The sequence below is a fragment of the Apiospora aurea genome (genome assembly GCF_038362705.1).
Source record: "Apiospora aurea strain CBS 24483 chromosome Unknown utg000001l_segment0_segment0, whole genome shotgun sequence".
NCBI lineage: Eukaryota > Fungi > Ascomycota > Sordariomycetes > Amphisphaeriales > Apiosporaceae > Apiospora > Apiospora aurea.
Window position 1 is genome coordinate 3,299,259 of NW_027117388.1, and position 25,466 is coordinate 3,324,724.

General features: G+C 53.4%; 4 protein-coding genes across 4 annotated transcripts; 3 read left to right on the top strand and 1 right to left on the bottom strand.

The window, feature by feature from the left end:
• Nucleotides 1-164: 164 nt before the first annotated feature.
• Nucleotides 165-1,903, bottom strand: PG986_001031 (uncharacterized protein; the record flags this gene model as incomplete). The annotated part of the gene is made up of 3 exons (XM_066837253.1): nt 165-526; nt 633-1,655; nt 1,861-1,903. 3 exons carry the CDS (start codon nt 1,901-1,903, stop codon nt 165-167), a joined length of 1,428 nt encoding a protein of 475 aa, XP_066706146.1.
• Nucleotides 1,904-3,629: 1,726 nt separating this feature from the next.
• PG986_001032 (uncharacterized protein) lies at nt 3,630-4,204 on the top strand (the record flags this gene model as incomplete). The annotated part of the gene is made up of 2 exons (XM_066837254.1): nt 3,630-3,672; nt 3,738-4,204. 2 exons carry the CDS (start codon nt 3,630-3,632, stop codon nt 4,202-4,204), a joined length of 510 nt encoding a protein of 169 aa, XP_066706147.1.
• Nucleotides 4,205-15,675: 11,471 nt separating this feature from the next.
• PG986_001033 (Fungal transcriptional regulatory protein) lies at nt 15,676-18,821 on the top strand (the record flags this gene model as incomplete). The annotated part of the gene is made up of 5 exons (XM_066837255.1): nt 15,676-15,768; nt 16,108-17,011; nt 17,063-17,849; nt 17,921-18,525; nt 18,658-18,821. 5 exons carry the CDS (start codon nt 15,676-15,678, stop codon nt 18,819-18,821), a joined length of 2,553 nt encoding a protein of 850 aa, XP_066706148.1.
• A 3,302-nt stretch (nt 18,822-22,123) lies between these two features.
• Nucleotides 22,124-22,846, top strand: PG986_001034 (uncharacterized protein; the record flags this gene model as incomplete). Its single annotated transcript, XM_066837256.1, has 1 exon — nt 22,124-22,846. The coding sequence occupies one exon, from the start codon at nt 22,124-22,126 to the stop codon at nt 22,844-22,846; it is 723 nt and encodes a 240-aa protein (XP_066706149.1).
• Between the last annotated feature and the right edge of the window lie 2,620 nt (nt 22,847-25,466).

A 25,466-nucleotide genomic window follows, 5' to 3' on the forward strand; every position in this document is an offset into this window, starting at 1 on the left:
TCGCAGCATTGGTGGAGGTCAGCAGGCCTGGCCGGTCCTGGAAAGTATCCCTTAGATCTTCGCCGAGCCCAGGGGTCAAACGATAACTTGTCCTCGGCGCATGCCTCACAGCTGGGAACTGTGCAGCGATGCCCCTTATGTTTGATATTTTATCAGCTCCTGTATCAAGACAGCCCGACCTTGTACTGTCGAGGATCCAGATCGTCGATGTCGGCGCTCTTGGGCGCGCCATCGAAGATGTACTCGCTCATCAGCTTCCCCGTGGCCGGCCCGTTCTGGATGCCCCAGCAGGTGTGGCCGGCCGCTATCCACAAACCTGTCACTGAAGTACCGCCTACGAGGGGCGATCGCTCCTCGCCGAACCTCATATGTCGCGGTATGTAACAGGATTGTTTGGCCAAGATCGGGGCGGACCCTAGCGTCGAGCTGACGGTGCCAATGTAGGAAATCAGATCGTCACACTGCGCCTCGTCACACTCAGCCTGGTCTGCCGCCTCTGGCAACGGTATTGTCGAATCTGGCTCGCCTTTTGTTCAATTAGCTTTGCGGTGCAAGGGATGGGCGAGGATGGAAAATGATTCCCGATCAGAGCTGACCGTGCAACTCCAAGGGTTGAGAAGTCGGGATCTTACCACACGCGTATACCTCTCCGCCGGGGCGTGCATATATTTCCGGATCCACCTCACATTTATGTCTTCTCTTTTGACCCTTTGCCGCTCGGTGAGGCGGCACCCAGTTTATTGGAAGGTGAATCTTGGTGAAAACGGCATACGGGCTGACATCTGCCCCAAATATGACACTGTGCACTCTCAGACCCTCGATCTTGGCGTTGGGTATCAGCTTGCCGGACCACGGGCCGGCCGCAACGACGACATCCGAGACGCCATGGATGGTTCTCAGCTTGCCAGATTCACCGTCATGGTACTGGACACTGTCGACGTTGGTCTTGCCCAGGGTAAGCGAGATCTTCGTGACGCGGGCGTTGGTCCTGATGACCACACCTTTCTCCTCGGCCAATGCCGCGATCTGGGTGGTGAACTGAAAGGGGTGGACCTGAGCTGTCTCGGTAAAGCCCGGCTGCCCCATCTCGGCATACTCTTTGATCAGATTGCTGTCGACCCAGTCCAAGTCGGTGGGCAACACTGATTTCGTTAGCAGCTGTGTTGCGGCCTTGTCTTGCTTGGGCAGCTTTTCCCACTCCTTTCCCAGGTCGTTATCTGGCTGCCGAGCGCCGGGCAATGGACCGAGTATTCCATCGCTATTCTCCAGCTTTGGCACTGGACTACTACTATCGCTTTGGCTGTCTGTGTTGCGGTTGATTGGTTGCGCCCCGTTGCTGTGGCCGTTTTGTTGCCGACCACGAGTTCCATCGAGGTCCTTGTGCTTCAGCGTGGCGGCCACCTGACCACAGCCGACGGTGCGGTATCCCCACCGCTCAGCTCCGCCATGCTCTGCTGCAAGGTCGGCATGCAGCTGGTAAGATAATGGAACAATGGATTGGGGATACGCCCATAGCCCCAGTAAGCCGCCTGCTTTCCCCGATGCGCCGGCGGCGATTGAGCTTGCCTCCAGCAGGGTGATACGGTGGAAGGCTGGGTTGAAGGACGGGTGTCGTGAGAGGTAGTAGGCCGTGGTGCAGCCTACTATGCCTCCACCTGCAGGCTGTCAGACTGGATAATAATGGGCATGTAGCTAGGAGCAAGTAGGGGCTAGTGCATGATACTGATGCTAAGCGGCTTGCACCTGATTCGCAAGGTTGGGCGTGAATGAATCAGGTTTCCATCGAGATGGGGCTATATAGTATGGGCAGGGTGCTTATGGATGGTCTGAGATGAAGTAAAACACCTGTAAGAGGCATACCTATTATGATGATGTTCCGCGGACGGTGCGGGTTCGGATCCATTGGCAGCACGGGCAGACGTAACAAGATGTATGTATATATACGCGTACACGATATAGTAGCTGGGGACTAGCAGCCCTTCTTCTCGATGTCAACTACCAACAGAATCCACGGGGACGAAATGAGACGGTACGCCTGGGATTAGTCGATGCATGCAGTTGATTGCGATCCTCTTCTGGATGCGGGTGCGGATGCGGACGATGTGTATGTGTATTTGCAGAATCCGCCGAGTGGTGGTTGCTGTTAAAACCATTCGGAGTTAATGGGGCGCGTCTTGTCGGTGTCGTTCGGTGGACATTCATTATTACTTACAATTGATGCGAAGATGTACATCTCGATGTAGATAGCAAACTTGGACTACACAGGCTTACCTTCAGTAGGTGACCTTTATGAGGATAGCTAATTCAGGTAAGTAAATGCATTCTGCTTTACTGTAGCCTGAATTGAGCACTCACTTCACACGACAGGAACTCGAGCACAGATTACCTTGTCGAATACTCGAGTGCTCAAATGGTCTGCTGTCCGGCAGCGCAGGTCGGCCATCTGCAGCGCATACTCCAGGTACTTTACGCACATTAGGAACATGGTTGGTGAGGGGTAGAGAGCCCTGAGAAGTCGGCCCATCGATAGCGGTGATGGGCCGATGGATTGTGCTGCGATAGGCGGGGCCTCGATGTCTTCAGGACTCCAGAAGTACAAGTAACGGCAAGTACCAAGAGCCGCGGGCGTCTGCCTGTCTGTCTCGCTTTGCTGGAGGCTCTCCTTCCATGATACTGGTAGTCCTGCTCTGGAAACTACCTAGCATTGAATCCCAACCGTGCTGTCAACAAGGACACGGCTTCCCCGGATATCATGTCTCTTGTGCTGGTCAATGTCAACTGGTTTTGCCTCGCCTTGGCCATGATGATCAGTCGGTAGCCCTACGTTAGCCGGTTGCGCTACCAGCTCCCAGCTGCGGACTGGAGGAATATCCAGTCCAGAAGCAGTCCCAGGTCCACAGGGCTTCCTCGGATGCGGACTGGTGCGGCATTCCCACCCGACCTACCCTTGGACGAGTTCACCATTCCAGCCATTGCATGACGACGCTGGCACTCGGGTCGCAAGGCTGCCGAGGTCGAAAAGCTCGGAGATTGGCAGCATTGACACATTGACATCTCGAACAAGGGAAGAAACCCACGCACGCGCGCACGCACCTTGCCGCAAATGTTTCGAAACTCTAACGAACAAGCGGGAGTGTCCAGTGTTTCGTCCGCATCGTCTAGGTCGCGGGTCTTCTTTAGATTATGTTGATTGATTGACTGAATTGACTTGATGAGAATCGCTTTCCAGACGGCCGAGCATTAGGTCCCCCGACTCCACACACGTGGACGCTGTTCGCAATACATGTAACATCCAGAAAAGATATAAATACCTTACTCAAAACCCGACCGCCTGCTAGCAGGTCAACGTCTTGTTTCTAGTCTCTCTCACTTCATGCAACCCGCAAGATCATTGTCTCGGTCTCTTCGTACGTCTCTCCCGGAACACTCCGCACTGAGCGCAACTTGCCGGCAGGCAATTACTGACTTGCAGCTCTCCACAAGGCGCCGTCCGCCCAAATAGCAGCTCTCTGACTCCATTACGTATCTACCCCACTTCATCTGCTATCGTGAGATCTTCACTTTGCGCGCCTTCGACGACCAGCCGCAGCTTCACCACCACTCAACCCAGAGCATTCAATCCAGTCAAAATGGCCTCAGCAACGACCTTTTACGACTTCAAGCCCGCCGACAGTATGTCCCCTCCGTCTCTTCTTAACCGCCGCGTAACCGCTCTAACAGCCCTCCCCACTGTGCAGAGAAGGGCAAGGAAGTGGACCTGTCCGAGTACAAGGGCAAGGTAGTCCTGGTAGTGAACACCGCCTCCAAGTGCGGCTTCACGCCCCAATACGCCGGCCTTGAGAAGCTCTACAAGGACATCAAGGAGAAGCACGGCGACGACTTCGTCATCCTGGGCTTCCCCTGCAACCAGTTCGGCAGCCAGGAGCCCGGCACCGACGACGACATCCAGAGCTTCTGCCAGGTCAACTACGGCGTCAGCTTCCCCATCATGGGCAAGACCGACGTCAACGGCGACCAGGCCAACCCGCTCTTCGAGTGGATGAAGAACGAGAAGCCCGGCCTCATGGGCCTCAAGCGCGTCAAGTGGAACTTTGAGAAGTTCCTCATCGGCCGCGACGGCCAGGTCAAGAACCGCTGGGCCAGCACCACCAAGCCCGAGTCCCTTGAGAAGCCCATCCTGGATGAGCTGGCGACCAAGGCGTAAGTCAAGTCTTCGCTCGATTCTTGTTTGGGGCCAGTTGCAGACAATGCTCGGGAGGGGGGCGAAAGCGATGACGCCGGCAAAAGAAAATAACGACAAAAACAAAACACCATAACACGAATATTCATTTAACCTGTTTAGGACTGCCACGGCCAAGATATAGATCTGGGCTCATTGCGTCCTTTTTTCTTGGGGGGGTTACACTGCTGACGGACATCTTGGGACCGTTACGGATCGGTGTGAGGGAACATGGTCTGTCTTTCAGATATGCATGACTCTTTCATGTGTTCTGGGGCGCAGTTGATGCCTATACCTAGGCCTTGCAATGAGGTCGGACGCGATTAGGCTTTTCATGTTGACGTAGGAAATTGATACCAAATTCAGCTTTTCGATTCATCAGACAATCCCGCTTCCTCTGTCATGTGATCTACGACATCGGCCGTATCCCTTGCATGCTAGCGATGCTGAGTATTATGTGCTGTATGAACGTTATGTACAACTGGCCTATATTCTGCAATAGGGGTTTATGCGATCCTCCTGTTCCAGGTCCTATTCTATGAACGCCTTAGGGTACCTGCTGCCTTTTAGGACGGTATGTCGAATTACGCTTGAATGTGTATCCTGTTGCAGGTACTTGCTCACAATTTGCAGCTTTCAGACTCTGTATACCTGAGGACTTGCCACTTGCTGCGTTGTGCCGATATTTGAAGGCCTCGCCTATTGCAACATGGGCCTTCTGACCTACCTCAGTTGTCTTCGTGACATCAGGGCCAGATTCGCCGCTTCAGGTGACAGGAGAAAGAACTTTGCTGGATCCAGCATAAAGTATGCGTACATGCTTTGAGAACAGCAGTGGCTATGGTTGGAGGTTTCCTTCAGTGGTGCCATGGCTTCGGTCTTATTGACGGGTGAGTTATGATTCCAATCATCAACGCTGGATTACTGCATATGATAGTTCGTTCAGATATGGCTGGTAGCTGAGCTGGTTCAGCATGATTCTGACATTCTGAAGCCGGTCAGCAACCATACACAGCCTCCCGTTTCTCCTGCAAGTGAGAGGGATGGCCCCGGGAGGAAATGCTCATATATTCTGGCTTCTGTGCCCGAATGGCCCGCCAATAGACATCTCATCAGACAACGTGTCAGTTCACACATGGCTCACGTCGTGCCCCTTAGGGAGTCATCCTACTGCAGACCACGAACCCGTAACCAATGTAAACTTAATCAATTGACCCCTTTAAACCGCCCACGGCTCCTTTATATATGATCACAAATGCTGCTGTTATCGCAGATAGACTATTGCCTGAACACTCCTGGGTTTACCGATAACCACATTTATGCGCATCAGCACGTAGATGCAAGCTGAAATCCCAATAGGATCCCTCAATGGACATAAAGAAGTCATCTCGCGCAATAAATATCTAGACACGTATATCGTCAAGCCGACTATCTGTACAAACAATACTTCCCACACAGCCGAAGGCGAATTGAGCGGTGTCAAGGTAGGTCACCTACCCATCACATATCGCTGACCTGGTCCCTTAGTAGGGTTGAGATACCACACCTAGTTCACCGGATCGAACCAAGGATCTTTGTTTTACGAAACCATAGAGTAAGAAACAATATGCAATCGCGGCGGTTCCTCCTCCTTGCAGTTAGCTCAAGGGATATCCTCACATGAACATCAACCCCCTTATCCAGTAGTACTCTGAATGAAAGCAACAGACTCCTCGAGCGTCCGCCATCTGAATCGAGTCCGTAGCCAACACATCGATAAGCCCACTACCAATATTGTGAAAGGAGTATGCAGGATGGGTAAACCGAAATCAAGGAGATAGATAGGCCAACGACAGCTCCCCGAAAGTCAAGTCGGTCACATACATGTCTAATGATGTACTGATAACATCCCGATAAACACGCCGGGCATCATACTTCCTGTGAGAGCACAATGCCATCACCCTCTCTGAAGAAATGCGATTCAAAAAAACTGCTTAGTGAGCCCCTGAATGCCAAATGAATAACATGGGCCGTATCATCCGTACTTGCCTGTTCGTACAACCTGTCCGTGTTACTACATCGACCCTCTCGCAGCCATCCAGGCCGGTATCCCCTCTTCTGTACAAGTACTTTCGAAGTATTAGTCCGCGAGGGGGCTTCAGCACGATGATTGAACCAACCCCGATGTGGCTCGCCGGCCATGGTCGGAGTTTAGTTCTGTCAAGCGTAAAGTAAGTAGGGAACGCGTAAGGACAACGGAACTCCTTGTTCCTCTCTTGCCGCCCCCCGTTCTCCCGAGATACTGATTGTCTGTGTCTTGCAGACATGTGCGAGCTCATCATGCGACGGCGTCGGTCCCCTTAGCCTGGGCAAGCAGCATCGTGTACGCAGGTAGTTGTACGGATCAGGAACTGTTCTCCGGTCAAGTGTTACAAGAAAAATTGAACGACAGGAAAGTCGAAATTGACACACGCACGCACACGTACACAGACACACATGAGGTGCCAAAAGGCTTTTAGTGTCTGCCCGCGTACCACGGAGGCTAATGCCATGGACGCTGTGGTGCATGATCAACCTGCTGTGTACCTGCTTTTTCTCTTTGCCAGGGAAGCAGGCAGTGGTGGTGGTGTCGTACTCCGGGACCAGAAGCTTGGGTGGGAACTTGGCAGGTTCTCCGTGCGGTTACGTGTGCGTGCGCGCATGCCCGCCAAGATCTCTCCTGCTCCCCGAAGGACCCTCCTGAAGCGATCTGGGCTTGTTGTCTCGAGGGGTCCCTTTCTTCCTGCAGAAGCACGCCGACAGTAATCTGAGGAACGATACACAACGTCGCCGGCCAGCTGTGAAGTGTTGACACCGCTGCTGCCGGGGCCTGAGCGGCGACACACTCGGCCCCGCGGGTGAACTCGGCGTTGGTATGCACCTCTTTGGTGATGGAGTATACTATACTGGTTCATTCACAGGGTCTCCTATACTCGGTAGCAATTTCCAAGGCATTGCTACCTGAATCTGGCCGGGCTTGCCTTCCACTCTAGTGGGATGGCATACACACGTCGTGGTAACTGCGCCACAGCCTGCGCAGGATCTGCTTCGAGACATGTGCTATTTCTGTCCAAATAAATGGTCTCACATTAAGGGGGTAAAGCGATTGAGACAAGAGAAAGCCTGTCGCCGATCATACGGGGCGTGGTATCCTGGAAACTCTATACAAATCCGTCGCGGCGGCCGACGTAACCCCACCACGTCCATCTTCTTCACTTTCAGCTTTCACCCAGCCCAGCCCACTTCGATGTACAGCAATCAAAGAGGCTTAGATAGAACGCAGTCCCATCCTAATGCGAGTCACGATATCCGAATATATGATCGACCTTATACGCAATTTCGTCCGAACTCTGGAGGAAGAAGGGGAGTGCCTCGTAAACACGCCGAAGACCAACCACCCTTACGGTAGCATTGCCGGCTTTGGGACAGAACCGCATATACGATGCACTAGATCGGCAAAAGCAGTTGGCTGGATAAGCCTTCGGTGAGAGAAAGAGCGAGTGGACTCGTCCTACTCAGCACCAGCATCGACCCAATACTCTGTGTAACGCTACAGGTGAGAGCTGAAAACAGAGGCAGCAGATCTCAGCATTTACCTCGATACGGCGCAAGGGGAAAAGCAATTATTTCGCAGCAAGCCAATACATGTCCAGAAACACAACATGTAGTACGGGATCGGCATGAGGCTCTGAAACCCGCCCGCCTTTTCGCCCTCTCGGAGTACCTCCTCAAAAGGGAACAGCAATCCTAACTCGTGGGGGTGAATGGCCAGGGTCCATATCGAAAAGCGAATGGAGCTCCAACATGTGATCATGTTGCATTTCCTCAACGAAATCGGGTGGGAAGCAAGCAATGCCACCATTGTTGTTGTTCTTCTAGCTCACGCAGACTACGGCGAGTGCTATCAAAACCACTCAGCTGCCGAGAAACAGAAAACAGGCGTCTCCCGCCCACACCTCCATTCTGACAAGCAGCAAAGGCAGGAACTACCACTTGGCGGCGTGCTCGGGTATCGCGAGTTGCCTACCTATGTACCCTTAGGCCGTTTTCTGTAAAGCTTGCAGACCAGCATGACACAAGATATGTAGGTGCGTCGACACGGCCATGGCAGTCAGTCCATGGCGGTAACAACTGCAATACTAAGATTCCAGAGGGTCACCCGCGCCCATACTGCAGAAGTTCGAGAGGGACCCGGCAGTTTTGGTACTCGTCAGTAGCTTTCTCCCTCGAGCTTTGGGGGTGAGCATGACATGTCTGTAAGACATTGCTAGTCTCGCTATTTCTGGGCTTTTCCAAGCCCAACATTCAAGACCGGCTTCGCTCGAGGGCACCCGCACAGGACTGACATGATGCCGCGCCGCCGCGTGTGGTGGCATCAGAATATATTGACTTCCCACGAGCCGTGCTGCGTGGCTGGCGCGCAAACAAGGAAGAGGTAAAGAAGGAGAAGGTAAAGGTTGGAACGTGATATCTCACGTCTTACCTTGCTATTAATACGCGTGCCAGCTCGTTGGATCCCCACGAGAGAACTGCGGCATGGCAATATATTGCCATCCATACGAATCGCGCAGAATGCTGTCCGCTGCCGGTCGGTGATTTGAATCAGTGGGCGCGCCGCTCGCATTGGTTGGCCATGTACTGTCATGTTGCTGGTGCGGGGGTGAGAGTCGGCATCATCGACTGCTGTCTGTCGTGTAACTAACTGTCTGCCTGTCTGCTTATCCTACAGAAAGCACAGGACAGTTAAATTGCAATGTGTGGGGGGTACTCGTCGGAGCGGTCAGGCGACTATTGTCTATCATTCCAGCGGTAGATAAAGCAGATGTTGTAGCGAGTAGGCAAGATGTTGATGTACATAACATATCCCACGGCGTGTGGGCCGACTGAAGCAATCGGCTGCAGCTTTGGCGGTTTGTCTTGAATTGACAGCATCGTCGCTTGGTCTGCTGCGGCTGCCATCGACGATCGATGCGCCGTTATATTCGCAAAGTACCGTGCGTGCTCTTGGGATACCTCGGTGAGCGTTGGATGCATCTCTCTCGCCATCACCATCACCATCACCCCACCTCGCCAGCCTGGGGCGGCAGAATCCCATTGGTGGTTTGCTTATTTCCAGCAGCGCCCAGACATGCAACGTTGCCAGTCCTTTTAGCTTCAATGATAGCCGTGGCAGTGGCTTGAGTTGCGACTTGGCTAGTGTGTTAGTGCCAGTATCGATCCTCCCCAGGCGCTAGGCGCTAGGTGATAGGTGCTAGGCGCTAAGTGCTAGGTGCTAGGGGCATATGGCTACGGCTTCGACCTCCATCGTCACGTAGCCCGTTGAGCGATACGTACATAGGAGGTACATCCCAATTATCAGTTCTTCATTACATCTACCCAATCGATGCCATGTTCTTACCATGGTGGGTTGCTCAGGGAAACCGGGCTGCACTGCTCGCTTTCAATAGTTTGTGAGAGTGAGCCAGCCATCATCTCCCTGCTCGCCCATCCCCTTTCGCTTGCAACCACAGCACTGACTGTTGCTTTAGTTGAATGACCGTGGAATGCTATAGCTTCCCACACCACCATCCAGCTTCTTATTTTAAGCATCTTGCGAGTGTTGCTGGAGGGTGCTGGCGGTTACAGAAGCCAGAATGACACCTTGATGCTTTACTCGTTACTCCCGCGGCGAAGTGCTTTCGCCGAAGCAGTTCATTGCGAACAGGTACATACCTTTTCTTTTGTTCCGACTTTGTTACCTGAAATGCGCCACTGGTTGCTTTGCACCAGCACAGCGGTTGATACAACCAGAATACCAACTGCACGGTAAAGGCGCATCAATGGCCAAGGCTGGGTGCGCTATGTTCACCCAGGCGTTCTTGCGCGCTGATCCCATGATGGGAATCTCAAGGGTTGCCAAGATCCGGATCAGATGGGCCAGCTCTCGATGCCGATCAGTCCCATGAGACGGCAATTTGAGCCGTCTCCCTCGACGATCGCCGCAACAACTGATGACTTGCGTCCCAGGAGGTGGGAGGCGTCTGGGAAACTCGGAGATGAGGGGGCGTCGACCATGGAACGGACACCAACCAATGGGGATGTAATTGTTGATAGAGTTGTTCCAGGGGTCTCATCCTGCCAATCAGCAGCCAATGACAACTGCCTTACCTTGATGCAAGTATCTGGTTCATTCGCAAGAGGCGGGAGAGGCTGAGGCCATCTCACAAACTGGGGTTAGTGTCCCTCTTGGATGCAGTTCTTCGGGCCTTCTAGTGTGTGGTTTTCAAGCCACTGCCATCCCTCCCGGCCGAGGCGTTTGTGTTATGCCAAATCCCGCACGTCCAGAGAAGAAGAAAGAAAAAAGTGTGGCATTTTGAGAGCATGACGGAAAGATGCGAAAAAAAACAGCAACCAGTCCGATGAGCCCCGGCAAACGCCGTCATCAGGGACGTCGTGACCTCTGTCTGTTTAGACTAGACATGCTTCCCAGATCGATTGCATTTCTTTTAGTCATAAAGACGCCTGTGATTTGTTGGCTGATGTACCCCCGGACAAGGCCTGCCATCAACCCCAGATCTCTGGAAAGGGCACCATGACCTCAAACGCGGGGAAGAGACGACTGGATCAGATGCTGCCCGTCGAAGCCCCTTCGCGTGTCGTGTGATGATTTACTGCAAAGCATAGCAAATACTAGGGACAGTCTTATGTAAGTGGGTTAGTTTCGGAACGCCACGTTTCCGCCGCGATGACCTGAGGTTAGTTCCTATGTTGTCTCCAGCCTAGGTAGTGACGTGCAGCCTGAATAGAGTCCTGTCAAGCCACGCCAATATCTTACCGAACTGGCAGAACACGAACGTCGGCGTTGGCCGTGCTGTAAAGTGATGGGAGAGCTTGGAGAGGTACACGGCAAGAAAGGTGGGGGGTGCCTGCTTGGGCCTTGGGCCTGGTGGTGTTGCCCCAGATTTTCAAAAGTTGGGCACACTTCCGGGGGTCCTAAAGCTGGTTTGGTGCGGGCTGGCTTGGCCCATCAGCGCCGCCATTGCAATTTCTCGCCCTGGGACTGCTTCCTTCGTGATGGAGACAGACGCTAGGGAGGGAGGTATTCTCAGTAGTATATGCAGCGGGCGTCTTACGCCGCACGCTATCTTCAAGATGCCGAGGTTGTTTGTCGGTAGTGCGCTTTTTGGCCAGGGCACCACCCGCTACTCGAAACTTGTCCGGGGCTCTGACGAAAGATGACAGACAGTGTACCTACCCCGTACAGCAGAGTAAATCAGTTGCTGTGGCGCATAAGCAGCGCTTCGGCGGCGTGCCGTACTGGGCTAAACGTCCATATTGGCCCAGTTGCTTGCAGCGTCAGGGAGGGACTGGCCTTGCAGTACTTATTACTGGGTCTTGGATGTCAGCCTGGTTCCGCTACTGACGCGGATAACGATGGAAATAAACACGCGTATGCTTTCAGCGTGCGTCGTTACCAAAGGGCTTGACTTCGGAGCGGGTGCGCACATCCCAGAAATGAAGTGAGCATTGACTGCTGCGCTGTAATCATGGCCGACTACAACTTGCAGGTACGTCGATCTGACTGGTTATACCCGAACGGGTCCCCACACCGGCATGCTGTGCCATGCTGTTACATCTTCAGTACCTTGGAGGGTCTTCAGCATGGAGCCGCAACAATGCCATTCATACCTCCTGCGTAGATAGCATAATACGACAATGGAGGGTTTGTTTCTTGTTTGGTACGCTGGCGCGGTTCAGACGCTCGCTCGGACTCGTCACTTTTCCCAAGGGCTGGAGGCACGACCCGATAAGTCCCCCAAAATCTCCGAGAGGATTCAAGCAACATTGGATGGCATGTTGTTTCAAGAGAGATATATCAGATGTTTTGGATGCGACAACATCCAGTGCCAGCATCCGACGGTGGTAACTAGACTCACATCATACTATCCTGGGACTCGCTGTCAAGAAGGTGTATATGGGTTTTGATATCGAACTTTCATGTCAATTCCTCTCTCAGCCACCAACCGATAGGGCTCGGTGCAGTCCCAGAAAGGGAGCTGTACGGAAGACGATAGCTGGGGGGCCATAGATAAGGGATGGAAGCTTTGATGGAAGCCTTTCAAGTTGAGGCGGCCGTGGTTGTAGCGCTCAGCGTGTGTTCCCCGAATGCAACGCACCCTCCTTCTGGGCCATGGTAGAGCGCATAAGCTCTGCAGCGTGCTGGCTGTCCTGCATTTTCCTGCAAGACGCATCACAATCTGCCTGGCCTAGCCAGCAGCATACATGTACCTACCTACCTATAGGTATATGTATATGTGCATGTGCTATTATTGGGCTCTTTGCTCAAGCCTTGGAGCAGCAGCAGCGGGCATGTGGGTAACGACGTGTGGACAAGCAGGCCTGACGTGACGTGTTAAAATAAGACGAGCCAATGCGACATCGTAGTCTGGGCTTGTTACCATGTAGAAACCAGAGGCCGGAGGTGGGAAGGAGAATGACAAGGGCAGAGACCCATTCCTCGACACTGGCGGGCGGGTACTGAGGTCGACGGTTGTCGTTACTTTGGATTTGCTTATCAGCCCGGAGCTCGTTACCAATCTTTGGAAAAGTGGGATGCAAGATAGTAGTGGCAGATATCAAGTGGCCCACCACCCAAGCACCCAAGCACCCAAGCACCCAAGCACCCAAGCACCCAAGCACCCAAGCACCCTCGCCATGCTAGCCATGCCATGGATCCTTTACTCACTGACGACGATTTGGAAGTGGGTTGAGATTCCGTCGCCATTCAGTTGGTATGGAGTGGTAGCCGTGCCCGGGAAATGGAGCAAGATGCCAGGGCTGGAAATCACCACTTGTGTCCAAGGTTCAGGCCGTTCTGTCTTGTTGCATGTGAGTCTGTCTACCTGTATCTACCTATGTAGCTGGCCCATTGCTAGAAGTAGAAGCTGTCGTCATTTGATCAATATGGGTCACATCAACGCCCGAATCTGGCCACCTACTTGTAGGACAGCGAGTGAATAGAGTATGCAGTTCGCACTCGTTGTTTGAGAGGCAGGCAAGCCACACGCTACTCCATGTACTACGAACGGGCGAGAGACGCGGCGAAACTAGCAAAGTAGTGTGCCTATCGAAAGGACATCCCTCACTTCCAACGACTAGCTCATTTGTGACCCGTCGGCATACGATGGACTTTTGATACGTGCGTTGCTCACCCGCACACATAGAAATGACCTAATCTAGTCTGGCTGGCGAGTAAGAATCCCAATGTCATGTTGCTACTTTAGTCTTGAGTCGGAGCTGACCAATGGGTCTAATCCAACCCCCAAGACATACAGACAGACAGACAGGCAGGCAGGCAGGCAGGCAGGCAGGCAGGCAGGTGTGTGTGCTGCTGCTCGCTTCACGTATCGAGGACTGGCGACTGGAGCGGCACTTGGGTGCACCCTAAGAGATATTGCCCTCTGCCTCGGTTTTCCACCCGACTTGGCTGGCAGCAAGCAGGGAACCCCTTGGGGCCTTGTAATGAGGCCAAAGTCAATTCCATTGCAAGTTCGCACTCTTACTGTCAGGCGTTGTTTGCCCCCCCCCCTTCTTCTTTCTCTCCCCTCCCTTTTCTCTACTGGTAATTTGATGATAGGTAAGGACATCCCAACTTGTACTTCGGGACCATCTTTGGTCAGATGCGAGTGTATGGGAAGACGGCAAGGCTGCCCCCGTCGTACCGAGGTGAGGTGAGCTTATTAGTCGGAGCGGGTTCCAAGAGACAGACCAGACATCAATTCGTTCTGGACATCGCGCTTGTTCTCTACCCACTTTCCATATTTCTTTACATAAATGGACGTGGTCAGCAAATCCAGGCATTTGTCCAGGCTCGACCAATCCTGTGCAAGCCTGGATATCGGGTGGGAACAGAGGGTGCGGGATTCTGTTGCGGGTACCTCGCGCACCACGGCACCAGCTCATTGTGGGAAGTGGGCGAGTACCTCCTGGCCTGACGTTGACGTACCTGGCTTGCCGGGTGGCTTCGAGCCTCGTCTACGCTTTGATAGGTATAATCCACCAGACTAGAGTCTCTTTCTTCCCACGACCAGAAAGACATCCTCATATAAGTATATGTGCAGTCGGAAAATAGCCTGTAGGTGATATGCATACCGCTGCCTCGTCCCTTTGCGCACATCCTACGAGACGAGGGGCATGCCACCATGTTGGCCTCGGACAGGCGTGTTGGATTAATGCCTACTTGTACATGCGGAAACTACATAGATGGAAAATAAACTTCGACACTAACAGACGTGACCGCTACTTCCAACTGACTTCTGATCTTACATTGGTATCATGTAGGCCGGCAAACAGACTCATTGTGAGGCGGTCTCTTGCTCACGGAATCCCGTTCGCAACGGCCGCACATGAATAAGTCGGCAGACCCCAACGAGGTGAGACGACAAGTGAATACGACATGATGCATCAGAGAACGGAGGAGCAAAAGGAAAAAAAAAAGAAAACCTACCTCAATGCTAATGCTTAGGCGGCCGGCACCTCCCAGTCCCTAGTCCCTCATCGCCCATTCGCGACGCTTGAATAGTGGACCGTCTAGCTGCTAAAATTGCCTGGCTCCGACCCTGTGATAGCGCCTGGGATCCCCCACCAAAGACACCGATTCATTCCCCTGCTCTAGGTAAAGTACAGGAACACGAGCCAGGACTCCGATTTCACAACCAGTAGGGCCCGGGTTATATCATTTTAGCTCCGACAACGACACAGACAACAAAATAGTGGCACTTTTCGCTCCTCTCTTATGTGATAGCCGCCTACTTTAATTACTACCTACGTACGAGCCGGAGGTAAGTCGACGGGAGCATGCCGCAAGATTGTCCAACCAAGCTGCTAGAGCAAGCAGATGGACATACTATGCTGACCGGCCTCTCGCGTGCCAAAATGCACTATCCGGATACGCACTCGCATACACCAAGAACCTACATGCTAGCAAGAGATGTGTAGGGACTCGGTCCTTGCAGCTTTTCCACACAAATCGGGCTTGGTCTGTCGTTTCCCATTGGACGGGACCATCGAGCTACCTTCTTTCTCGCCGACTTCTCGAAAGATGGATTACATAGCCATGCTTAAGGTACCCATCAAATCCCATCTCGTCAAGGCGCCGTGGCGGCAGCGGCCAACGGGGTGGCATTGCACCCTCCCAGCCCTCATTGGGCTCTTCGATTCCTCCCCCTGCCGGCCGGCCTCTCAGCGAGCTGCATGTAGGCAGATGCATACATGTACGTACCTGCAACGAGTGTTCTGCTGCTACAGGGGACCCCTGGCCGACCCAGCACCCTTGTTCTTCTTCGAGGGTATATCCCGCTGATCTCTTATTGTCGCGTCCACCGGTTCTGAACGAATCACCCCCCTCCTCTCTGTCCGGCCCCCGTCCAGAACTTGTACCGTTGCCCATACTCTTCCCAATGTCCGCTTCCCCCGGTATGGCTATCGCCTCCCACACATCCAGCGGCAGACCCATCAGCATCACAGGGCCCTGCATGTACTCGGGCAGTACCGTACTAAAGTAGCCTAGAGCTTTGGGGGGTGTCGTTGTGGTGTACAATGTATGGATGCGTTCCTCATGAGCGATCCTGAACTTATATCTGCCCGTCCCGTTTTCTCTGCGCCTGTGACCCTGCACCCCCATTGAACCTCGTACACGCTGCCATACCATACATACCGATCCTATCTTTTCCATATTAACTCCATTTACCCACGCCAGTCAAAGACACGCTTTCTGAGGGCTCAAAGTTTCAGACCCTTTGCCGTGTAGAAGAAGCTTCCCTTTTCGAGTTATCGTGTGCCTGGGCCTGGAAAATAGTCTTACCTTACCCTCCCGCTGCTGCATACATTAGAGCCATGACCGTCTCGCTCCCCCGCAACCAAACTCGACTGCGGCCAAGGACGCGCAGGCTGCCCGCAAACGCCGGAGACGGGCACCTGCCGGAGGAGCGGCTGACGACTGCTTCGCCTGCATGAAGCGCAACGCAAAGTGTGACCGCCGGCGGCCATACTGCTCCCAATGCCTCGAGATTGGAAACGAATGTTCGGGTTACAAGACTCAGTTGACTTGGGGTGTTGGGGTAGCAAGTCGGGGCAAGTTGCGAGGGCTTTCACTGCCGATCGCGAAGGCACCACCAGTTGCGCCAGTTGGGAAAAGGGTAACACCAGCTCGACCCAGGGCCAACTCAAGTATAGTCACTAGCCAGTGGGGTGACCACGAGGATGGGAGCTCCAGAGACGATGTCGAATACCACCATGATCACCAGGGCTCGATACCCTCTACACCGTATGCAGTATACCAGGAGTTCGCCCGCTATACACAAGGCGAGACAGCCCCCTCGGCAACATCACAGAGTTGGGGAGGCATGTCATTCGCCAATAACGAGCACCCGAGGATTCAGAAACTGAACACCTCCCTTGGCCATTACTCCAGCATTGCCGATGGCCTCGCCTCGTCCGTTGATTCTCTTAGCGACGTCGAGTATGCCATCTCACCCATGAGCCATTCTTTTCCTCGCGAGGACATGCATTTCCTGAACAGCCCGAGTCTATTATATGACAACTACAACAGCCATAACTCACCCATACCCCGGAGTCCCGCCTCCGCGATTTTGGTAGACCAAAGAGGACCGACCTCCTGCCCTGGCTTGATCTATGCTCCTTCGGAACCAAGCTCAAGCCTCAGCTCTCACCAGGACACCTTTGAAAGTCAAGTGGGTGCCTCAAAATTCCTTGCCGCCGACAGTGACACACTAAGTGAGATTCCTTTCTACCTTGTGCCCGGATCTCGCTTACAATGACTACAAGGCGTCCATGACGTTGACAACTTCAGCACAAGCCCCAGCTCGACCGGACACTACTGGGCACACACTAGTTCAAGAGACGAAGATCTGAACATCTTCTGCTCCGAGCAGGGTCCTCTAGCAGCCCCCTTCGAGGGGCACTCGATGCAGGTGACCCCAGATCTCATCGCCAAGATGGCTTTCTTTATGGACTATTACGAGAATACCATGTGCCCTTCCATGGTACTCATTGACGGGCCAAACAACCCTTTCCGAGATCACGTTTTGCGACTAGCGTCCAGCAGCCGAAGCCTTCAACATGCTATCTGCGCACTAGCGGCGTGCAATTTGAGGATGAAGAGAAGGTTGAGCCTCGGACAACACACTCGAGACTCGCCTGAGCGTCTAAGCTCCGACAACCACGAATCCCCGTCTGATGATCTACCGCTATCCGAGGAATACCAACACCGCAACCTAGCGGTCCATTTGCTAAACCAGCAGTTGAACGACTCGTCCAAGTCTTGCCACGACTCTGTTCTGGCGACCATCCTGTTGCTCTGCCATTACCGTATGGTGGAATCGGGCATTGCAAAGTTTCATACACAATTCGCTGGCGTGAAGAAGATTCTAAGCATGCGGAATTCGGCACCCTATCAAGCTTCCAGTGATTCAGCATGGATGGAAGCCCTCTTCACCTACTTTGATGCCATATCGGCAAGCATAAACGACCGCGAGGCCCAATTAAACCATACATTTTATGATGTGCCAACAGATTCTCACCTTCTACCTCCAGGAGTCGAGCTTTTTGTCGGGTGTGACAGGGAACTCTTCAAGACAGTCATGAAACTCGGCCGTTTGAATATGCTCTCTCAACACCGGCCAGTGTCCAGCCCCTGACTACCGCTACGGGCCGTATTGGAACACCCTCTGCCACCTCACCATTGACCTCGCCCTCCCACGTCTTCAAGAATTCGCACCTTGGGGACTTCTTCACTGTTGCCAGCGTTGCCCACCGCTTTGATGGCAACGGCTTTGCCACACAACTGGACGATGAGGAGCTCATCTCATCCGGCCTTTGCTCGTCACCCTCGTATGAAGACCACCGCTCGACCTTCTGGCGCGAGTGGAAAGAGGCCCGCAATGCTCTCCAGAGCTGGGATTTTGAGCCCCATCGCCTCATGGCGTCTCTGCCCGGCTCCCCAACCCCGAGTCTGATTCGGGATCTAGGATCGCTTTCCGAGGCGTTCCGCTATGCGGCTCTCTTGTATATCGAACGCCTGGCGTCCCCCAACATCCCCTCCAGCCACGAGAGCTTCCGCAACTTGGTCAGTCAGGTCGTCTACTATGCAACCTCACTCGAAACCGGCAGCAGCGCGGAGAAGTTCCTGCTCTGGCCGCTCTTCGTGGCCGGCAGCGAATGCGTCAACGAGCTGCAGCAGAATATCGTGCGTAACAAGTGCCGTGAAATCATGTCGCGCAGTGGTTACAGTAAGTAAACCCCTTATAAAAGATGGTGTTGCGTCGGCGACAGCAAAGCCGTATCTATACTTTGGCTACACGACTGGTCCACTACGCACATCACGTTTTCCGAACCTTTTACTAACCCTAGCTTCTTTGCAGTGAATAACCTTTCTGCCATTGACGTGCTCGAACGACTTTGGGCAGGCGAATACCGCGATACCGAGTCGAATTCCAACAACAGGCTAGGGCAACGAAGAGGTCCATTTAACTGGACTAAGTGCATTGGAGGGGCCGGCGTCGAGGTGGAATGGATGATGTTTTGATATCTTACGACATACATATACAGGGAAGGGACAGTGCTTTTCCCTTGCGAGCATTGCGAACGGATCATGTTCACGGCGTTTGGGGTGACTTTGATTTTTGCTATGTACAACTACGGGTGGGCATTACTGTGGAATTTCTGATGGATAATGGCTTTATGGATACGATTTTCGACACGACTCCCGATATGGCGGGATGGGTTAGGATTTTCAAAAGAGACGGGGCATGATGGTACTGGGTTTGCTTGGGAAGTTGTTCAAGACGGGCACGCCCGAGTGTTGTTTTCGAAAGAGGACTTGACCATAGGAAGGTATATAGAGCACACCACCGCACATTGAACTTGAACAGCGCTTACTCGAAACCAATATGCCGCCCACACCTGTGCTCGAAACTATGTGAAGCATGACTCTTACCCCCTCGGAAGGAGAAGCCGCCATCGACAGACGCGACTATGAAGCGTGGAGAGAGCTTGTGGCTCGCAATCAACACGTCACTGCTGCCAGATGGATGTGAACCGTGAAGCTAATGGGAAAGCTAGCAGTAAACGATACGCTGTCGCTATCCGGCTGCAGAGGGGTGGTGGTGTCAGAAGAGGGCACAGCAAATAGCAAATGACCGAAAGGCCGACACCACTACAGTACACACATACCCGCCCCTCGACCCTCCTTGCATGTCTCTCGATGCAGCCAGCCCGTTGAGCACAGGCACCTAACTATACATAGTAAGAAGTGGGCGATAGCCGATCTTCCAGCCGGCAACCCACTCAGATTTCCTCCTGCGATTGCAAGCACCGACTTCTTGAAAGCCCTCTTGCACAGACCGTACCGCGATGGATACTACGAAACCTGATTCATATTCGACCGTAGGATGATGTCGCGACATTGGTGCATCTAAACGAACGGCCAGCATATGGCACTGCAAAAGTGTGGGTGGGGTTCAAGGAAGGGAAATACTTGATGTACCTCAACGCCATGTACCTACATGGTCACGACCGTGGCGAGCCATTGCTTTCGGACCCCTGGACGGTATACATGATACCCTGGGAAGCACCACTAGACGAAAACAGCACACAATCCCGACGCCGACTGACTGAACTTTAGGAGAGATCCCACGGTGTCCCCCATCCCTAGGCGCGCTTCCACAGTTCCACCGCAGTCGAAGGCTTGATTTCTGCAGCGCACCCAGGGTTCCAGCTTTACGATTTGCAGCTTTTTGAGTACGTAGAGTACAACAAACCCCCCAAGTCCCCACGACTCCGTCTCACCCACCTGCTTGCTTGGTATGAGCAAGAGCAAAGACTGTTCCTCCCTCACCCACCAGTTCGCTTTGGCAATATCAGGTGGCAGAGATGACTTGCATAGAGATGTCGTCCCAGGTTGGGATGCTAATATAACATGTTGCGTCAGCCGCCGGCAATTGCGATAGGCGTGTCGCATGACAAGCAACAACAACAGCAGCAGTGGCACTGCAATGTAATGGTGGTATGCGACAAGCAGCCCCGTCCCTATTGCCTGCTGTGGTAGATTCGCGATAATACATACGGAGCACGCCAACCGGTGTCGGTTACCAACATCACGTGTCTAATATAATATCACAGACCTAATAAGATCTCTCGTTTCCGTTGCCATGGGAAAATTGCCCAGGCATCGCCATGTGCAAGCCAGCCCTCTGGGAAGAGGTTTGATACCACAAATTACCGAACAAACCGTTAGGTTACATACGCAGATGGTACTTAGAGACAGGAGTACTACCACGTCCATGCACTTACCTTCCGGAGAGATAGACGTTTGCTCAGTAACGAGACTGTAAGACGTAACAGAATTGCTACTTCTCATCCTCCCTTGGCGTAAGCGAGCTCAGCCAAGAGGGGAGAGGTCGAGACTCTCGCACTGCTTCTGGACCTGCGTGACTGTGCCGTACGGACGGACGTCGGATAGGTGTCGCCGTCCGAATGTCGATCCCGTGAGGAGCTCCCCTCCAGCCCTGCCTCAACCAGTAGGCTGCTGGTAGGAGGAGGGGCCGCATCGAATTCGCACACGGGCCTAGCTGCGACCGCATTCTGGCCCAAGGTTCTGGAGCGGCCCGGGCAAGGCGTACTTTGGTCCAGTGTGGTGGAGCAAAACGGAGCTTGGGCGGTAGGGACAAGATTCTCCGAAGCGATCAAGCGAGGAACGGACGGGGCGTTGGGCTAGAAGGAGCACGCAATAGCAGCCGAGTGAGTCTATGTGTCAAAGTTTCTGGCTCTCTCTCCGACGACGCAGGGACGACAGGCAGACAGGTGCTGCTTCTGCTACGGTCTCCAACCCACTGCGGTAGTAGCCCTGTGCGTCAAGTGCGGAGTAAATGAATATGATGCAGTTTGACAAGAGTCTTTCGGCCCTGATGTCCCCTTCGCCGAGACCAAGAACGGGGTTCCCACTCAGGAACCAGCGGAAAGGAAAGGCACCCAGAAGACAACAAAAGAACCCATGCTAGCCAGCAGTAAGCGACGGGCCAGGAGCCCTGGCATTTTCAGATTACCATCGAACAGCGCGAGAGAGGAGGTTCTCCTCCCCCTGCAGGCTGGGGACACTCACAACGGCGGGTTTGGATGACCAGGGCAAATTTGGAGGAATCAGCCCATGCCCGCAGGCCATCGATGGCTGAATTGGGAAGGTCGTTGTTCTTCACGGCGCTTATAAGTACAAGTTGGTAGGTATGTACGTACCCCTCCTCAATTCTTCGATCCTGTTGTTAGCCTTGTCCGCTTACCCTGCTCCGCCCAACTAGCCAGCCACCTGCCACCCCCAGTCGTTAGGATAAGCTTCTTGGCGCTAGCACGTGCCTATTCTTTCTCGACTTGGGTTGTAACACTTTGCCCATCATCCGAGCCCTGTGCTTGTTACCCCAAGTTGATTTACGTAATTGGCGAAACACGTTTTCCGATCGAGCAGATGCGCACGTGAAGACAGAGAGACAAGAAAGGGATGCAGCCTGGCAGGGCAGTGGATGGCATCGAGCGTGGATGGCTACAGCTTACATTGTATAAAGTGGGGGCGGCGTTGTGGCACAGGCAACCCCTGCCAGTTTTGCATCTCCGGTTGTCTCCAGCCACTGAGGTGGGGGGCTACGCCACAGACTATTAGCGATTGGATTTTTATAGCAGCTCTCTGATAAGATAAGACAAAAAAAAGTTACCCGTACGCAGTCCAAGCAGCATCAGTGAAGCTATCAACCGGAGTTAGGACTGTAGAAGCAACCAATTGAGCCTTTCCTTCCTCTTACTACCCCTACTCGGCAAAGGAAAACTCCCAAATCACACACAATGGGTCGAGAACTTCAAAAGAGGAAGCGGCGTTCGTCCCGCCCTGCCGTCCGCCAGCCCTCGTCCAAGCCGAGACGCATCACGAATCCGCTGGGCAACGACATCATCGCCCACAACTGGGACAAGGACCTGACCACGACGCAAAACTTCCGCCGCCTGGGCCTCGTGTCCCGCCTCAATGCGCCCACTGGCGGCGTCGAGCCCAACCTGCGGTCCAAGAAGTCGACGGGCCGCGCCACCAAGCCGACCGACCCCTTCGCCATCGCGACGGCGGGCAAGGACGGCAGCGTCGTGACCGAGGCCCGGGTCGAGCGCGACGAGAACGGCAAGATCATCCGCATCCTCTCCACAAACGGCAAGAAGGCGAAGCCCAACCCGCTCAACGACCCGCTGAACGAGCTGGAAACGGACTCGGAGGCCGAGGAGGAGGACGAGCAAATGGCCGACGACGGCGAGACCTGGGGCGGCATCACGGAGGAGGAGAACGAGGACGGCGTGCGCACGGACGTCGTCAAGGCGCTCGAGGCCGAGGCCAACCGGCCGCGCCAGAAGCACGTCCGGGGCCAGAGCCAGCGCGAGCGCGAGTGGCTGCAGGACCTGATGGACAAGCACGGCGACAACACGCGGGCCATGGCGCGGGACCGCAAGCTCAATCCCATGCAGCAGACGGAGGCGGACATCGAGAGGAGGATTGCGAAGCTCAAGGGCGAGAAGAAGGCTTAGTTAGGGACGAGGGCTTTCCTATTATTTCACACCTGATGATGAGCTTGCGTTTTGCATTGGCATCCGACCGGCGTTTAGGGAGTTGTACAGGTAAAAAGTCAATTCATGCCATTTCAAGGGATGTTGTTATCAATGAGTGTGAACCCGATTTCAGCTTTGAGACAGCTTGCTTCAGGGGCCTGTTTCCGCTTCAAGTGCTATGGCGTCCGCATGAGGCAGGTTCGTCAAGACGTTGTACAATATATGCTGAAGCGTGTTGCTTGGATGCCCTTTTCTGTTTGCCCATGCTTCCTCTCTCTGAGGTAGGTGATGGGAATCTAGATGTACCTAGTCTGAGTTGCTGTCACCCGTGGGCAAGGCTGTATGTTGATTTGGCTTTCATATGGCATCTTACCGTAGCCATCCATACTCAGGTCTACTGGGTTGGTCTCACTACCAAAGGATATGTCAACATCACCACAGTCTGGTACCCATGGCCAACATGTGTCGGCATCATGGGACAACAATCTATGTGTACCTGTGGGCAATTGTCCACCTGGAGTTGCCCATTCTAATTTGTACCTGGGTACTTGCCTCCAGGCCGCAGCTTCCCCCTATTGCAAACAGAAAGCTGCTCCTTCCGCCTTTAAAGACCAGCCACCCCACCCACTCGCCCATCAGTCCGTTTGTTTGTACTCACTTGCCTTCTAATTGAAGCTAATTATTTCAAGCAGAATAACTGAAGCTGAGGTATGGATAACCAAGTCTCTGGGACAACAAGGGCCTATGGTCAAGGGGTACGACGTCCCATTCGCAATGGGAAGATCGCGGGTTCGATTCCCGCTGGGTCCATCATTTTTGCGCTTTGCCATTATTCTCTTCATTTTAATCAACCCTCTTCGCTGTTTGCTAACGCAAATCGTTGTATTATCTTCCATAAATGGTTTACTTCCTGCCTATTTACCGCAGATGGGCACAGAACCAAGGCACGTCTGGTCATTTCTCTCCATTGCCAGCCAGTACGCTGGCGATTTACCACACTGTTAGGATGTCGGGTTACCTAGACTGCTGCGACTTTTCATACAGCAGTACATTCGTCATTGACAACCATACTCAATTTGACTGTGAGAGCTGGGTGTTTATGATTTGCGAACCTCAATATCCTTCGACTCGTTAAGCACGTTCATGCTACCGGCATGCTGTAGACGCTACGGAATTGTCCTGGTGCCGCCGAAACACACACACACACGATATACACATTGAAAAGGCTGCTGCTGTCATGTGCCTTCTCATAGCTTGATAGTCAGGTTCGATGTCATGGGTTACCAAGGAGAAGAGCAGGAAAAGGGGTTGGAAGGCTTGGCATTTGAATAGCTTGACCATGCATGATGGTAGTCGATTAGACCTCACTTATCTACCCCTAAACATGCTTCGTCCTCCGCAGCCCCTAAGATCCCCTTTTCTCTGAGCAATGCCTCAGCCGCATGGCCAGTCCAATCCTTGAGTACTGGGCACGAGCTATTCTATTCTTGCTATGCATTCGAAGCTTGCCTCCGATCTTTCTGATCAGGGGCGTTGCACCGGACAGCTCTGGTAAGGATACGCTCTCAACTTCCTGGTGACTAGACGCAGGATGATCCGCGGGCGGCTCGCTTTGCAAGTCTTGGCACCCCTGATAACACAAGAGAGAACCCCGGTTGTTGCTAATGGCCGATCTCTGCCTATCAGTTGGCCTGCTACAGTACGCTCGTAGCTATACAAGATATCCGGCAGGGTTTTAAGGTGGTTTAGTCCATTTGCCAGTATCCTAGCTATGTGTACATCAGTCGTTCCCCATAGGCTTTGCTGCGGGTGTATTACTAAACGGTACTTAGCATGCCGACCTCCCACGAGGTATGTGTTATCCTTGGCCTGCCTGGGAGCTCGGCCGCGGGCTTCTCAAGTTAGACGCGTCGCCGTGGCCTAGCTGGGAGCCTGTCCACCCTGCATGCATGGAATACGCTTATCATTATCTAGAAGCCTGTCGCATCATCGCGATCGAGGGGACCTTCCCTTCCAGCCAGACCCTGAACGGCAGCGCGGTGTTAGCTGATAGCCAGGTAGCATTGCCAATAGCGACTGTATCACAGCGGCGCCCTCTCTCCCATCACCAAGGTCCGGCTACTTGCGGTAATACTACGTCGATAGCCTCTCGAGAACACAGAGAGACACATCTCTAGCCGAGTTCCGGGTTGTCTTCATGCGGTATCTCCCAGTGCCGATCCCCAGCTGCTGTCATTGGCCGCGAGCCACACGATATCCCGCGTCGCCCTGTGTAAGCCTATATCTCTCTTTTCTTTTCATCTGATATCTGGCCAAAGTCGCATATTGCCCAAATCCAGAAGGTCTCTAGAAGAGCAGCCATCATGCACGCCAAGGCAGGTTTCACGGCGAAGAAAAGGAAGACAAAGGGCGTGGAGTATGTAAGTATGTATGTATGTATGTATGTATGTATGTAAGTATGTATGTATGTATGTATGTATGTATGTAAGTATGTATGTAAGTATGTATGTATGTATGGCGGATGTAGCTGCAGCAGCGCCTAACCGGAACCTCCCTCCCACTCTGTATGTGTAAGTATGTAAGTACACCGCAAGTACCG